The sequence below is a fragment of the Hydra viridissima genome, unplaced genomic scaffold (assembly GCF_058129835.1).
Source record: "Hydra viridissima isolate aposymbiotic clone 2 unplaced genomic scaffold, HvirCarnegie_v1 scaffold_7, whole genome shotgun sequence".
Taxonomy (NCBI): Eukaryota; Metazoa; Cnidaria; class Hydrozoa; order Anthoathecata; family Hydridae; genus Hydra; species Hydra viridissima.
In genome coordinates, this window is record NW_028324306.1 from 13307480 (window position 1) to 13323452 (window position 15973).

The 15973-nt window shown below is 26.3% G+C and overlaps 1 protein-coding gene across 3 annotated transcripts in view; it reads left to right on the forward strand.

The window, feature by feature from the left end:
* Window positions 1–15973, forward strand: part of LOC145184966 (uncharacterized) — a 59358-nt gene that overhangs the window by 11406 nt on the left and 31979 nt on the right. For all 3 annotated transcript variants that reach the window (XM_090092879.1, XM_090092881.1, XM_090092882.1), the window contains 25 exons: window positions 641–712; window positions 875–946; window positions 1403–1474; window positions 1617–1694; window positions 1871–1948; window positions 2100–2180; window positions 2293–2346; window positions 2505–2576; window positions 7012–7086; window positions 7202–7285; window positions 10351–10413; window positions 10580–10645; window positions 10745–10816; window positions 10996–11067; window positions 11583–11654; window positions 11979–12053; window positions 13136–13204; window positions 13604–13675; window positions 14010–14078; window positions 14416–14496; window positions 14572–14643; window positions 14934–15008; window positions 15136–15207; window positions 15348–15419; window positions 15715–15786. In XM_090092879.1, the coding sequence (XP_089949005.1) occupies window positions 641–712; window positions 875–946; window positions 1403–1474; window positions 1617–1694; window positions 1871–1948; window positions 2100–2180; window positions 2293–2346; window positions 2505–2576; window positions 7012–7086; window positions 7202–7285; window positions 10351–10413; window positions 10580–10645; window positions 10745–10816; window positions 10996–11067; window positions 11583–11654; window positions 11979–12053; window positions 13136–13204; window positions 13604–13675; window positions 14010–14078; window positions 14416–14496; window positions 14572–14643; window positions 14934–15008; window positions 15136–15207; window positions 15348–15419; window positions 15715–15786 (1812 nt within the window). The remainder of the gene's footprint in view (window positions 1–640; window positions 713–874; window positions 947–1402; window positions 1475–1616; window positions 1695–1870; window positions 1949–2099; window positions 2181–2292; window positions 2347–2504; window positions 2577–7011; window positions 7087–7201; window positions 7286–10350; window positions 10414–10579; window positions 10646–10744; window positions 10817–10995; window positions 11068–11582; window positions 11655–11978; window positions 12054–13135; window positions 13205–13603; window positions 13676–14009; window positions 14079–14415; window positions 14497–14571; window positions 14644–14933; window positions 15009–15135; window positions 15208–15347; window positions 15420–15714; window positions 15787–15973) is intronic.

Here is a 15973-nt window from a genome sequence, read left to right on the forward strand (position 1 = left end):
TTTAAGAGACTATAGTGATAAGTTTCATGACCTTTTTAACTTGAAGATAAATAAAATATAATTCTTATTGAAGGCAACTCAAATATCTTTTTACTATTTTAACAGTTATATGATTGAGCAGATATTGTTTCTTGGTTCTATGAATGAAATTATGGTGATTATAACATCTCTGATAAATGAGCAGATCAATTATAGCCAAATTCTCAAATTTTTATAGCCTGTCAATATTTGTTTTAAAATTGATATTTCTATGTGGGTTAAGTCTTTCTGCTGAATGAGTAACTTAGTTCTAGTCTAATTCTCAAATTTATAGCCTGTGTCAATATTCAACTTTAAAATTGACATTTCTAAATAGCTTAAAGTAATTCTACTGAATGCTTGATGTAATTCTAGTCTAATTCTTATATTTCTAGTCTATGTTGATATTTGTTTTAAAATTGACATTTTTATGTGAGTTAAAGACCTTCCACTAACTGCATAATATAATTCTATCCCAATTCTCATATTTCTAGTCAGTTTCAGTATTCATTTTAAAATTGGGGCTTTTAAGTAGATTAAGTGAAAACAAATTAATTACATTTAGAATTGTTGTTGCTCAATAAGCATGATATTTTACTTCTATTTATAAAATTGTTTCTAGAAATGCAAGTAACAATATAATAAACTATATTGCACCAAAGTCATTATTCCAATTACAAAAACTTGTAATATTGTAAGTTTTTTAACTTTTTTAGAATTTAAGCTAAATTTTTCAAACTTAATTTCATAAAAATTTCAATTGTTTTTTACAATTATTATGTTCATTGTTGTTATTTATATTGTTAATATTTTATTTCCAATGTATTGATATTATTTCATGTATTGATTTTTTCAGAGAGCTTCACAATAACTCAGTTTCATCACTTCAAAATTTTGTTTTGTGGAATATGACAAAATTATTACACCTGTAAGTTCTGTTCCTTTTTGTTTTAAACTTATATTTTAAGGTTATAATTTAAGAGACAAAATTTTATTACAACTAAGTCCCAACTCAGAAAAAGTACATAAAAGATATTAGCTTTGTTTAAAACTAGCATAAATGAAACAAATATTATAAGTTAAAGAGACTATAGAAATGCATGGGATGCAAAATTATAAATGCTGCTAGTCTGTAAACCCATTGAAAGTGAGTTTGATTTTATGGGAATGCAAAAAAAAAATTTCATGTATCATTTTAATCTTTTACTTACTCTTTGTTGTCTAGTACTTCTGCTCCCTGTACAATTATTTATTTTCCTCTAGCCCTGACTCTAATGTCTTAAATGCAAAGTTCAATATTTTTTTAACACTATATTAATACTATTGGATTATCTTTCATTGGTGAATTTTTTTGTTTGTGTTTTTTAAATTGTTGTTGTTTTAGTGATCTGCATCGTAATAGAATTAAAACTTTAAGCTCTCAATTTATTTCTGATTGCAACCGACTAAAAGTTTTGTAAGTTTCATTATCAACATTTGTTTTAATTAACTTAAGGAGTATTTATAAACCACTTCTACATTAAACAACTTTTTTTTTTTACCCTTATAATACATGAACTTAATATTTTGTATTTAAACATGTTTTTCTACATTTTTAGAATTCTTCATAGTCAAAAAACCAAAATGGAAAAAGTACTTTTTGATTCATTATCTAAGCTTCCTTCATTAGTTGAATTGTGAGAAATTATAGCAAATTTTACTTATTTAATTCAAACTAAGTGAAACTTTTATATAAATATGCTGCTTTATGTTTCTTTTTTTTTTAAATAAGTTTTATGCATGATCTGTTGTTTACATATTTAAAAAAATTGTTTTGAAAAAGCTGAGCATGAAAAACTATTTTCATATTAAGGTGGTTAGGAAACAATGCATTAACACGATTTCCACACCCATTGTTATTTGAAGAAACTTTCCCAAGTTTACAAAAGTTGTAAGTTTACTGAACAAAATAGAAACTATAAAAAGTTTTACCTAAGAAATTTTACAAAATGACAAAAAGGTGTTTCTTTTGTTTGAGTCCAGTACTCAAAAGTTTTGATTGCCTTGGTATGATGTATAAAAGTAGTTGTGATTTTAACTAGATATCTTGACAACAATAAGATAGCATCACTTAGTGATTACTCCAAAGAGGATTTTACTCCTGCAGCCCAAGTTTATTACTTGTGAGTAAATTTGAATGTTGCATTGTTAAGACTTAAAAAAAAACAACTTAAAAAACTTAAAAGTTGTAATAATATATTACCTTCTTTTAAGTTATCTTTTTTCAATTGGTAGGTTAAAAAGAAAAGACTTTGAACCTTTTAAGAAGACACCTGCTTTAACTCATATGTAAGTGAAATATATAGAGTATGCTTTAAATTGTAAAAATGCTCAACAGTAAATCTAACAAAAATAATCACCCTAAAAGAATAACTAAAAAATATTTCTAAGTTTCATATTCAAACTCAATACAACTTATTGAGCTTACATACAATACACTTATTTAGATACATGCAAGTCAATCTTTTAAAAACTATTGGTGAGAAAGACCTACAAGTATGTCGTAATCTGCTTTTTTTGTAAGTATAAGTGTATATTACTTTTTAAAAATCTTATTGTTACTTTTTAACTAGCTGTATTTAGCTGTTAAAAATTGAATCAGTTGGTAAGTTCATTTATCAAATCAAGATATACATTAGATATAAGTTAGAACACATTATCATTAATTGATATTTAAATTATACAGCTATTCACGAAAGTTTAAACGATTGCAGAATTTTCAAATCTAATCTTCAGTTTTTCTTGAATAAAAATCTAACGGAAATAGATATCAAAATAATTATTTTTCCAATTTGGTAAATAGTTTATTTGTTAATAGAATAAAAAAAAGTAGGTTTTGACTCATTACCGTTTACTCAGAAATTTCATTAAAAGGTAGGTGATGCAAATTAAGAGATTTCACAAAAGTTTAAACAATTTTATTTAGGATCAATTATTTGCTAATTAATTGATAAATCCGCTGTGAAATTTTTTTTCGCAGCAAATTTATCAATTAATTAGCAAATAATTGAGTAGTTTTTCAATCAAAAAATTCTTCACAACATCATCAGGCAGCTTTTAATTCATTAAAAATCAACTTAAAATATTGTCAATTTCAAATTAATTTCAATTGCATGCAAATGGGTCGAAAATCAGTTTCTAGTGACATCAAATGGCAAGTTACTGGTATGGCGCGGACAAAAAATCAAACAAACCTTCAAATAGGCAAAATACTTAACATTTCTGAATATTGCGTTAGAAAAACCATCAAAACCTGGGAACTTACCAAGGACGTCTCCGACATGCCGCGTACTGGGAGACCATCCAAACTCAGCAACCGTGACAAAAATGGTATATTCAGAATGAGCAGAGAAAACCCCAGACTCAGCTACAAAAAGCTAGCACAAATCTTCAGTGAGTCAAAAAATAATCCTAAAGTTAGCAGAGAGCTCGTGAGACGAACATTGTCAGACAAAGGTATTGGAACGTACATAGCTGCTAAAAAAACCTATTCTTTCAATCACAGATAAACGTAAACAATGAGTGTGGTCCAAAGAAAGGCTGGACTGGTCTGTAGAACAGTGGGCAAAAGTTATTTGGAGTGATGAAGCTAACTTTCAAGTTGTAAACCGCAAGGGAAGAATCTATGTCAAAAGATTTGCAACTGAGAAATATTCAGACAGGTTTTTGCAACATCGTCGACAAGGCGGTGGAGGTTCGGTTGGCATCTAGGGATGTTTTTCTCACAAAGGTATAGGCTTCTGTGAGCTGTATGAAGGCCGAATTCATCATTACACCTACAAGAACACATTGGAAACGTGTTTAGTTCCATCAATCAGACACTTGTATGGCAGAAGCAAGCAATTCATCATTCAACAAGACGGGGCTTCAGCTCATACAGCACACTCAATCAAAGAATATTTTTTGAAAAAAAAGTTCAATGTGATCCCCTGGTGCCCTATATCACCAGATCTCAACCCAATCAAAAATATTTGGTCTATGATCGACAATCAACTGACATACCATGAAATTCAATCAACTCAGCATTTAAAGCAACTTTTGAATGAGTACTGGCTGAAGGTATCTCGCGTGATGTGCATGAAATTAGTTGAATCAATGCATAAACGAGTTTATCTTTGCTATAAAAACAAAGGAGGACACTTCAAATATTAATTTCGCTTTTTTTTTCATTTTTTGTTCGAATGTTGCAATTCGTTTAAACTTTTGTGCTTCTTATTTTTCCTCTAAGATTTTATAATAGCTTTTTTCTAACTAAATATTAAAATTTTTATAACATGCTCATATTCATTTTAAAGCTAATTACTTTTTCTTTTATAAATAAAAAAAATTAAGTCGATATCATTTTACAGTTTTTCTTTATTAAACAAAAACCAAACATACTTGATAAAAATTCTGCAATCGTTTAAACTTTCGTGAATAGCTGTATATATTGTGCTTATCCAGATAAAAATAAACCCTAAGAACCATATGACCATTATTGGCATGTATCTATAACATGGCAAATTTGTAACATAAAAAAACAACTTAATTGGGTAAGACCTTAACTTAACTGTAGTCATAGTTTTCAAATCAGAATGGATTAAATGAAAAAATGCCCCCCTCCCTATCCCCCAGAGACTTCATTTCAAATTAAGTTATATGGGTAATTCCATGTCAAACTAGAATAAAAGATTTTTACACCCTCTATCTCAGACTTTCATCATGTTTGGCACAATGGCTAATTAGTCTATGAAAAGAGAAACCTTTCTTGTTTCTAAGGTATGACCATTTGAATATTGGCAAAACTTTATTAAAAATGCAATAACTTCTCAAGAGTGCAGCTAAATTATTTGAAAACTGGAAAACATTTTATTTTTTATGTTGTTATATTCATTTCAAAATAAAAATAGCATAATTCTTCATAAAGTACACACTTAAATAATGTGAATAAGCATAAGTGGTTTGTTTTTCCATTAGTTATGAATAATATCAAATAATTTATAAACTTCTGTATCAATCATTTGTAATAAATCAAAATTAAGATAACTTTTGTGTTAAAGTATTAGTATAAGATTCCATGCTTCATACAGGCAAAATACTGTCTAGTAAAATAAACCATAAAATGGTGAAGTTTGGTCCAATATTACTTCATCAGTTATTTTGATTGTTTTTTGACATTTTTAAGTAAAAAGACTGAACATGCAATAAAATCATCAATTTTAAGTGATATGGTGCAAACACATAGAGAGTAAGTGTTTGTTAACTATGGGGATATCTAGAATGTACCATTTTGGGCATAGGCTAGTTAATGTTGAAAAATTAATTTTGTATTTTTTATGAGATTTTATGAAAGGTATGGGGCATACAGCTCTTTCAAGTTGCACAATAGTAGCCTTTATAACATGGTAGTTTTTTTAAGGTAGTTTTTTAACTAAAAATCACCAAGTAGTTGTTAGTTCAAAACTGCTTATAATATAGCATGCCAATATAAATGATATCAATCTGAATAAAGCATGGAATCATAACATCTGTACTAACCCCAATAATTTAAGCAAACGTAATTTGCATCATATATTTCTTACATGAATTTTATATATAATACTCAACGTTTGCATTGATCACAGCCTCAATTTTTTTCATAAACTGGACATGGAATTTCACTACTTGACGATGGAGGCCTTCAGGGCAGTGACACTGTTGTAGGATGCACAGGATGTAGAGGACGCACAGGCCTTTGACTTTAATATATACCAAGATTGAGTAATCAAGTGGACTTAAATTTGGTTAACTACAAAGCCAAAGATTTTTCCCCAAAAACTTGGTAGATATTTGCAAAGCAACTCCTGTATCTTTTTGGATTTTTGAGCTACATCCTGTTAGAATACAATCTTTGCATCAGAAGTATAATTATTTAATTTTAACACCAAAGCCGATAAAGAAAGATAGGGTTTTTTGGCCTAAAATTCTGAGAATTTTCACAGAGGCCTGCTTGAGGAATGTTTGAACTGGTTAGTCTTACTGTCAGACATGGAATCATAGGTAAAAAGTTTCTCTTTTGGTAGTCATGGTTAATTTTCCTAAAAAAATTTTAATAATTTGTTTACCTATGCATTATAGACATCTAAGATAATATCAAGTTCACATGTCTTTTCAAAATATTCAAAGTGATGTGTTGAAGTTAGTGCAGATTTCATAGTTCATGCTTCTGTATAATATTTTACATAAAATAACTTCATCCAATCATGGTGAACTTTAATGAATAATTGGAGCTGTAAATAATTCCTGAAAATAAATATTGAGATTCAAAATTCAAATCAAAGCAAATTATTCTAGTGGCATACCATGTTACTCAATATTGCATCTATGTTGTTTCAACATAGTTTTATTGTCAACAAATTGCTTCAACAAGGCAAAACACTAAGGGTTTGTCAACTAAATTGAAAAGACTGAAAATCTGATTTTTAAAGGCAAGGTAAAAAATGAGACCCATTGATTTTTTAAATTTTTATTAGGATTATCAATACTGAGAGCTAGTGAAAACAAAAATAATAAACCTTAATTAATAAACCTGATTTATTTCTGCTTCTAGATCAGTTAATCTAACATTATCAATAGTCTTAGAAAGTTCTCAGTTTTAGAGAGTTCTTTTCTGGCATTAAGTAACACTGTTGTTTTGTTTCTTTACTGTTGTTGTTTTTCTTTACATTTCATAATACATATATATTTCATAGAAGGAAATAAGTTGCAAAACTTACAATCTGCAGTTAACTAAAGTTATATATGTGAAAAGTTATCATCAATCATTAACATGCAAAAAAACTTCAATTTATTTTATAATAATCATTAAGAGAAAAGGTGCTTGAAAGATCAGACAAAGTTTAACACTGTTAGATTTTAACTATAAATATAATGATAGTACAATTACTGAAGAGTGATATGAGAAAATTATATGAGAAAAAGCTACAAAATGTTTAGGGATGTTAGTAGTAATCAGCTTCAAGAGTCATCAATTCATGAAAATGCTTTTCTAAACACTTCTTTACAAGAATTGTAAGTTTTAGATTATGTGAATATAATTTCTGTTTATAATGTTAAAAGCAAAGATTATTTAAAAAAAATGTTTTGTTGAATTAAAAATACAAAATTTTAGTTATATATTTTCAAGGAATTTGAATAGTCAAGATGGGCCTGGAATACAGTACATACCAAAAGCTATAAACAGGAACAAAGTGCCCTTTTTAAAAAAATTGTAAGTATTTAATAGTGACATTTCTTTAACAGGTGATAGAATTTCTTTAAGGCATAATAGCATTTCTTTAAGAGATAATAGAGTTTCTTTATTACAAACTATTTTTAATAAAATTACAAATCTTATACTATTTCTTTTGATATAAACGTTTTTTTTAACTGTATAAACTTTTTTCACTAATAGATTTTTTTCATTCTCAAATTTATTCTTCTCGTAATGATTTATTTTAGCTTACAAATTATTTTCAATTACAATTGAAGAAAATATTTTTTCATTTAAAAACCAAGCTTTTTAAGTTTGTAAAAAATATACAGTCAGAATAGAATTTATTTGTACAGTCATTTTTGAGTTTAATTCTGCTAAAATTAGCTTTGAACATGTGTAATCGTTTCAAATAACTACAACAAGATATTTTTATAATTTGTAAGCAATCCCTTATCTATAAATTTTCATCAGAAGTATAAAAAATTTGTTTACTGTAAGATTTTAACTACTTTTCTTGGTGTTTATTTACTTGCACAGAAATTAATTGTAAAACGCTGTTTTGTTGATAGTTTGTAATGAAAATGAGTATTTTCGGTATATTGAATATCCATTTTACTTGTATTTATTTATATCTTGCTATATTTCAACAATATTATTTTTAGCAACTAAACACATTTTTTGAAAAAAAAGCAACTGTATATCAATAATTATGGCACCTAAAGAAAAATATTTGAATGAAACTCAATGAAAACTTGTTATACACTTTGTTAAACAAGGAAAGTTTTATAGAAAATTACAAGAAGTTACAAATATTCCTTTTACAACAGTAGGAGCCATTGTAAAAAAATACAGATTATTTGATTCATTTGAAATTTGTACTGAATGAGGATGTAAGCTAAAGACAACTCCCAAGAGATGATAGAGAAATATTGAGACTTGTAAAAAAAATTGATTTGAAAGTGAAAAAAAAATTGCCAATAATCTAAAAAAACCTCACAGGAAACACAATTTCATCAACATCAATTAGAAATTGTATTCACAAAGCAGGTTTTAGCATACATACTACAATCTTCAGCTTTTCAATTACTTTTGTTCTTGCTTTATTGACAAAACAGTATAAGTTTGTTCAAATATCACATACAAAAATTATTGGTCTAGAGGAAAGTAAAAAAACCTTTGTTTGTCGTGAAACAAGTACTTCAATAAATCTAGTATCATGTCAGGTAACCTTTGATTTTAATGCATTTTTTTAATCTACTTGGTACTGATTTAAGGAGTTTTTGAAGAACAGACAACTTAATGTTATTCCTACCATTTTTCAAGAGGTCCCCAACCTCATGGATATTCTTTGGCTTGTTTTTCTTCTTCCTCCATTCAATCTTATCCCATAGATATTCTATGGGATTGAGCTTGGGCAAGAATGAAGGCCAAGCTAATCTTTGAATATTGTTTTGGTTGAGGCAATTCTTGACTAGATCTGTAAGTATGCTTAGGATCATTGTTGTGGACAAAGAAAAATTCTTGTATTTTTGATGCTAACAAATGCTGCTCTAAGACATTATAATAATAAAATTTATCCATTTTATGGTGCAAAATATAAAATTTCCCAATTCCATTTTCTGTGAAACAACCCCAAATGGTAACAGAACCCCCACTATGCTTGACTGTAGCCACAGTACAATGTGAATCGAATTCTTCCTTGTGTGTTCTCCAAACCACTATCTTCCCTTTAGACCCTAACAGATTAAATTTTGATTCATTGGACCAAGTGACAGCTTCCCAAAACTAATCAGCTTTTTCAACATTATTTTGGGTACTTTAGACGTTTACCTCAATTGACCTTGTTGGCTAATGGTTTCTTTTGTGCAACATTTGCAGATTTCGATCAGACTTAACTTTGTGTACTATCAATTGATCCAATGTTTCAGTTGTTTTTCTTTTTTGACCATGTCTGAATAAATTATTGACTTATTTTGTCTGTTTGTATTTCTTAATTATGTAACATACTATCTCTGAAGAAAGTAATGCTTAGCAGCAATTTTCCATTAAGAATCTGATATTGTTGAATTGCTAAATTTCAAAGATCTGTTCTGATAGTGCTGAATTGCTAAAATTCAAAGATCACTATGTTCTTTATTTTTAAGCTCCATTTTATTTGATTGTCATCTAGTCAAGAAATCTACAAGTATTTACACTATGATTAGTGAATCTAGATAGAATGTCAACACATTTCTCTGACATTCTAGAACTTTTCAGGAAAATTCTTTTTTTTCCTTTCCTCTGGGCCAAAAATTTTTTTATGTGATATTTGAATAAACTTATACTGTTGTATCAATAAAAAGAGAACGAAAGTAATACAAAAGCTGAAACTTGTAGAATATATGCTAATGATAACAGACCACACAATGATACTAACACTCAGAAAGTTTATATAATTCTTATATGACAGCAAAGATAAAGTAGCTATGAAAGGGTTTGCCAATAAATTTTGGACTCACTGTATATTAAACCGAAGTTTAAAATCTTCAGCTAAAAAACTTAGATTAGGAAGCAATTTTGTGTTTCAACAGGACAATTCCCTGATTTAAATCCAATAGAGCATTTATGGATTTTATTAGATAAAAAAAGGCAATAGATCATTTACAAAAAAAGATTTAAAAAAACTGTTGTATAATCATTATCAAATATTGAATGTCTAGTGGAATCAATCCCAAAGCACCTGCCAGAAGTAATAAAAGCCAAAGGAGGAGCAACTAAACATTGAAATATATGTTGTGAAAATAGATTAAAATTTTATTTGTTAACTATTTTACAAAAAAAGTCTACATAGCTTAAGTATGTAAATAACATTTTCTTGTACAATTACTTTCTGTGCTATTGTTTTTTGACCCCCTTTTTGTAAGTCTCTATCCATATAAAAGTTTTCAAAAAAACGTTTTCCATAATTAGTCTAAGTTAAAGTATTTACATCTAAACTCCCAAGTTTACTCAAAAAATGACTTTGTACAATTAAATTCTTTATTGACTGTACCATATAAAAGTGTGACAAAAAAACTTCTTAACTCAATTTTTTTTGTCAGAAACTTGGCATACAACAAGATCACTTATATATTAAATGGAACATTCAGAGATATAAATGAAATGTAAGTTGAATTTAAGACTGTACATAAGTACATAAATTCGCTTGAAAATAGGATAAAGATGTCTTAAAATTGGATAGCCTGTTGTAAAATTTGTTTTGTAAAATTTTGTTATTATACTGATATCTTTATTTTTCATATTTTTTAGTGATTTAATCTTTTTATTTAGCAATTTAAGCAATAATGAAATAGTTGCCATTGAAGATGGTTCATTCTCTGGAAATATTCTTGTTATGTGAGAACTACTATTTTTCTTAGTTAAAAAAATGATTCTGAAATTAGTTTTGAAATATGTCATTAATTCCATGGAAACAAATACTTTGCTTTATTTTAGTACTTTGGATAACAACAAAGTTAATTTCAATAATGGGAGTCAGTTTGCAGGACTCAAACAGCTCACTCAACTGTAGGCTTTTTTTCTTAGTATACTTTAAATCAGCTCAATAAATTGTAGATTTTTTTTCTTTTTATATTTTAAATCAGCTTACTAAACTGTAGGTGTTTTTTTTCTTTTTATATTTTGTTATGAATGCAGTTGATAAATATCTGTTACTAAATTTACTTATTTGCTGTTTATTTTTACAGATCTTTATCAAAAAACTTAATTGATAAAATACCAAATGGTGCATTTTATGGTTTAAATGCTCTAACATTCTTGTAAGTTTCAATTGTGTTCAATATGTAAACATAGCTTAGGAATGTTTTTTTTTTTTAATTTTTATTTTTTTGTATGCCTAAATTTGAATGGAAAAATTCTTTTTTTTTTTGTAAGCTGTACAGCTTTTGGTTTTAATAAGAATGTTTTCAAAAATTCAAAAACTCCCCTTTTTTAAATTTTTGTAAGTTTGCATAACATTTTAAAAGCTTGAGCCAATACAATAAATCAGAAGATGAATAAATAAATAAACAAACAAATAAACAAATAATGTTAAAATAAAGTGATAACATTTTCTCTAATAAGAGTAAATTTTTAAAAATGTCATCATGTTATGGAGAATAAAATTTAAGTTTAAACTGACTTGAATATTTATTGCTAAACTCAAAAAAAGTTATGCTTGTTAAAAAATTATCATAGTTATACAGACATACTAACTGTCAGACATCAATACCATACTTATAAAATTGTGAATTAAAATTGTGAATTAAAATTTACAAATAATTTAAATTTTTAGAAACTTACAAGGTAATCAAATTGGTCGGTTGATGAAAAGTCACTTTCAAGATGCCACATCTCTATCAACTTTGTAAATATACTTTTATTTTTTTTTCTTTTGTTTGACTTTTTCAGTAAAAATAAGTGAGAATTTAAGTGTTTGAAAATCTCTACATTAATACAGTATAATCTTTCAAAATTTTCAGAAATTAATAATTAATTGCTTTAAAAGTATTGGTGTTTATCTCTTACAGTAACAAATACAGTGCATTTTGCACCTACACTTTTTCAATTTATGTTAAATATAATTACTATTTTAATTGGATCATTTATAATAGAATACTTATCAGTGTTAGAAAAATGTTTTACCAATAATATCTTTTTGAGCTATATTGATTTTTTCACACTGTTTTAGGAATTTGACGAACAATCAGATTGCTTTCATTGAAGATGGAACTTTTGCCTCAATGAAAGGCAAAATTCAGTCAATGTAAATTTTTACACATAAAATTTTACCAATGTTTGTGAGGTGGGGCTTTTCAGTATGTTTACATGCATTTGTACTTCAAGAGTGGGGGTGTTTAGTGGTTCATAGGTTAGGAGGTTTGGGTTTATAGGTGTATGGGGATGCCTCTTGGTTCTGTGTATTTATAGCACTCTGACTTATGTTTGTTAGCAGGTGTACCTTTCTTTACGCATAATATTTCTCATCTAAATATTAATAATAAAAATTTTTTTCCCTTTAAGTATTATTATCATTAATAAAAATTTCTCCGCTTTAAATTATATACAAACTATTTCTTATACTCTCTTTTTGTAAAACTAAAACTCCGGTCTACTTCTTTTTTGAAGAACCTAAAAACTCAGTTATCACCTCTTCTTTTCATGATTCAAAACTCAACTCCTAACCATACTCTGTAATGCATCCGCTTCTCTCTGTCTCCTCCGTTTTCTCCCCTCTTTGTGTCCTTTTTTTGTTATTCCTTGCTTTTATATTGGTTATATTGCTTTGGGTGTTGTTACCTTTTCACTTTTATTTGTTACTGTGTAAAATATTGATTATTGTTTTTGGGTGGTTATATTGTTATAAACAGGATCTTGCTTCAATTAGAGTTAACTTCCTCACAGTATATACAAACTGTAAAATTGAATTTCATAAAACAATAAAAAAAAGAAAAAAAATGCATTTTTCATATTTGATAATATTAATTATTTTGTACAATTTTACATTGAACTTCATTGATAACAAAATAATAATACATCAAAATTGAAATTTGAAAAAGAATAAGTTTTTAAAAATATTTAAATATTCCTTTTCAGGTTTCACAATATTTTAATAAAATGTTGTAAAACCTATTTTTAGCTAAAATAAATTTTATTGTTTACTGTTTTTTTAATAAGAATTGTACTTTTATTTTTTCTTCTATATATTTTATGAGGAATTAAAAATTTGCGTGCATGAGTATTAAAAGCTCTAGATACAAAACACTAAATGATCTAGAAATAAAATGAATTTATAATATAGTTTTGAAATTGTAGCACTTTTTTTTTAAAAATTTTTCTTTCTTTTAGTGATCTTCGATCTAATAAATTGACAAAAATTCCATTAACAGATTTTTGGAATAAAAGAATTAACGAAATGTAAGTTAAAAGTTTTGATAAATCATTTCCTGTATCATAAGTATCTTCATAATGATCATCATAAGTATCTTCATAATAAGTATCTTAAGTATTGTCATAACAAGTTTTCTTATGACTAAATCATAGAAATAATAAATGTCAATAAATTTAAAGTGGTTAATGATTTTGAACTAGAATGATTTTGAATTTATTTGGCATTATTTATCTTAAGGCTCTTTCTTCTGCAAACTAGTCCACATGATTTTTTCTTTCTTCTGCAAACTAGTCCACTTGATTTTTTCTTTCTTCTGCAAACTAGTTCACATAATTTTGAGAAAAAATGACTATTTTCTGGAACAATCTTTGTAGAAGAAACTTAGTTACATTCAAAATGATGTTTTTCTCTCTAATTATTTTCAGAAATTTAAAAGATAATCAATTGACAATGGTTCAAAGAGATGCGTTTGTTAATATTTCAGAATGTAATGTAATGTAAGTTGTGGTTTCTTTTTAAATTCATTTGTTATATAAAATTTACACTTATAAACAAAATCATATTTTGGTATTTTTTGTATAATTTATATATAATTTGTAATACTTATATATAGTTTGTATATTTTAAGTAAAGCTTCTAACATTTATGTAAAATTTGTAATATTTATGCGTAATTTGTTATATTTTTTTTTATATTTTGTGTAATTTAATTTTAACTTTAGTTCATTTTACTCTATATTTTTGTTCAATACAAAAAAAAAATTAAAAAAAAAATTTGTATGTAAGGTTTCAAATAAAGATAATTTTAAATTCATACTTTGCTGGGTTCTAGAAATTTGCATAGAAACCGGATTGATAAAGTTGAATCATTTGGATTCAATAGTGTTACCTGTGTTGCAATGTAAGATTTTAAATTTATTTAGCATATTTTGTTTATATGTCATATTATTTATAATATTGTGTATAATTATAGTATCTAAATATAACTACAGTCGGCAAAAAATTGCTGAATAAACAAATTTGATATCAAACTTTTTTTTTAATTCTCTAATGATTTTAAAACACAATTTTTCACTTATATAGTTGCTTTTTTACGCATAAAAAAGTTTGAGAAACTCCTTCATTAATTCGTACTTGTTTGTAATATTTTGGATTTTTAAAAAAAAAAAATGAAAAGAAAAAGTATACTTTATGGTGTAGAATAAAAACATTTTACACCAAGTGGTTTTTATTTTCAGACGGCTTGGTGGAAATGAAGAACCAAACAAACTCAAAGTGATAGAGAAAAATGCTTACTTTAATATTGACACGAATAAACTGTAAGTTTTTTTATCAACCAAAAAACTAAAATAAATTGCTTTTAACTTATTGGTGTTGACATTTTTTTAAAATAGGGATCTAAGTTTCACTCAAGTTACACACATCCCTTTCAATGCTTTCCAAATGAAAGATCTCAAAGATAATCTGTAAGTTTTTTTTTTGTTTGCTTTTGACTTTTTAGCATTCTATTGAATACTTTTCATCAAAATTTTTGATTCTTTTTTATATTGCTAAAATATATCACTACAAGATTTTTTTTGTTTTGAAAAATACGAAGATAAAAAAATATAAAGATAAATATCTACAAATTAACATTAAACTTGCAATTACTTTTGTTGTTGTTTTTAATTCTTTTCAGTTATGAAATTATTTTTAATAATGAACAAAATATATTTGTAAAGAATTGAAATATTTTTATGTCTCAACTTTTGTAAAGGTTTCTTAATAATGGTAAGCTTCAAACTATAGAAAGAGGTGCTCTAAACATTGGAAAGGTTGGAGGGGGTACAATGCAAGTATTTTATTTTTTTATAAATATTTTTTCTAACCTCTGCACATAATTGTATTCAATGAATTTGTTCATAGTTAACATTTAATTTTTTTTGTTTTATTTGTTTTTACATAATATCATTTTTTAGTGATCTTAGTGTGAGTTCTATTAAAGAAATTCGAACCCAAATATTTACTGAAGGAACATCTTTCCAAGATCTGTAAGGAATCTTTCAAATTGACATATCCAATAATAAGTGTTTGACTTTTTAGAGATCTTTAATTACTTTAAAGTAAATTTTATAGACCTTTTAATTACTTTAAAGTATTTCCATTTAAAAAAGAAATTTTTTTTTTACAGAAAGTTATTTTCTAATGATTTGGTTTCAATTAATGATGAAGCATTTATTGGTGCAAGTATGTCAAGAAATTTGTAAGAGAATTTTGTTGTTGTTAGGAATGAATTTTGAAATACTTTTATGAATTTGCAAAGAATTTGTAGATACTAATAAGTATTTAAAAAGCTAAACAAGTCAAATAAATTTCAAAAAAATGTAAATAACAAATGATGATAAAAATTTTTGCATAATTTTGCATAACTTTGCTTAAAAGTTTTAGATGGTTTAACTTTTTAAATTTTTACACAGGTGTAAATTTATAGTTAGAAAAAAAAATTATTTATTTAAAATTTAAAAATTCATTTATAATTATTTTTTTTTCATTTATAGATATCTAAACAAAAATAAGTTAAACATTTTTCCTGCTAAAGCCTTGGCACCCCTCGCAGGTTTAACTAATCTGTAAGTGAAAAAAAAAAATAAATTTTTGATATTAAATTTTGACACAAATGACAATATTGTTTTTTATAGTTTCATGTTAATTTCTTGTCTACTTTTTTTTAACACTTTTTTTTTTAATTTTCAAACAGTTTTTAGATAACAAAATTTAAATTTTATATACTTTTTTTGATTGCATAAAATTTTATGT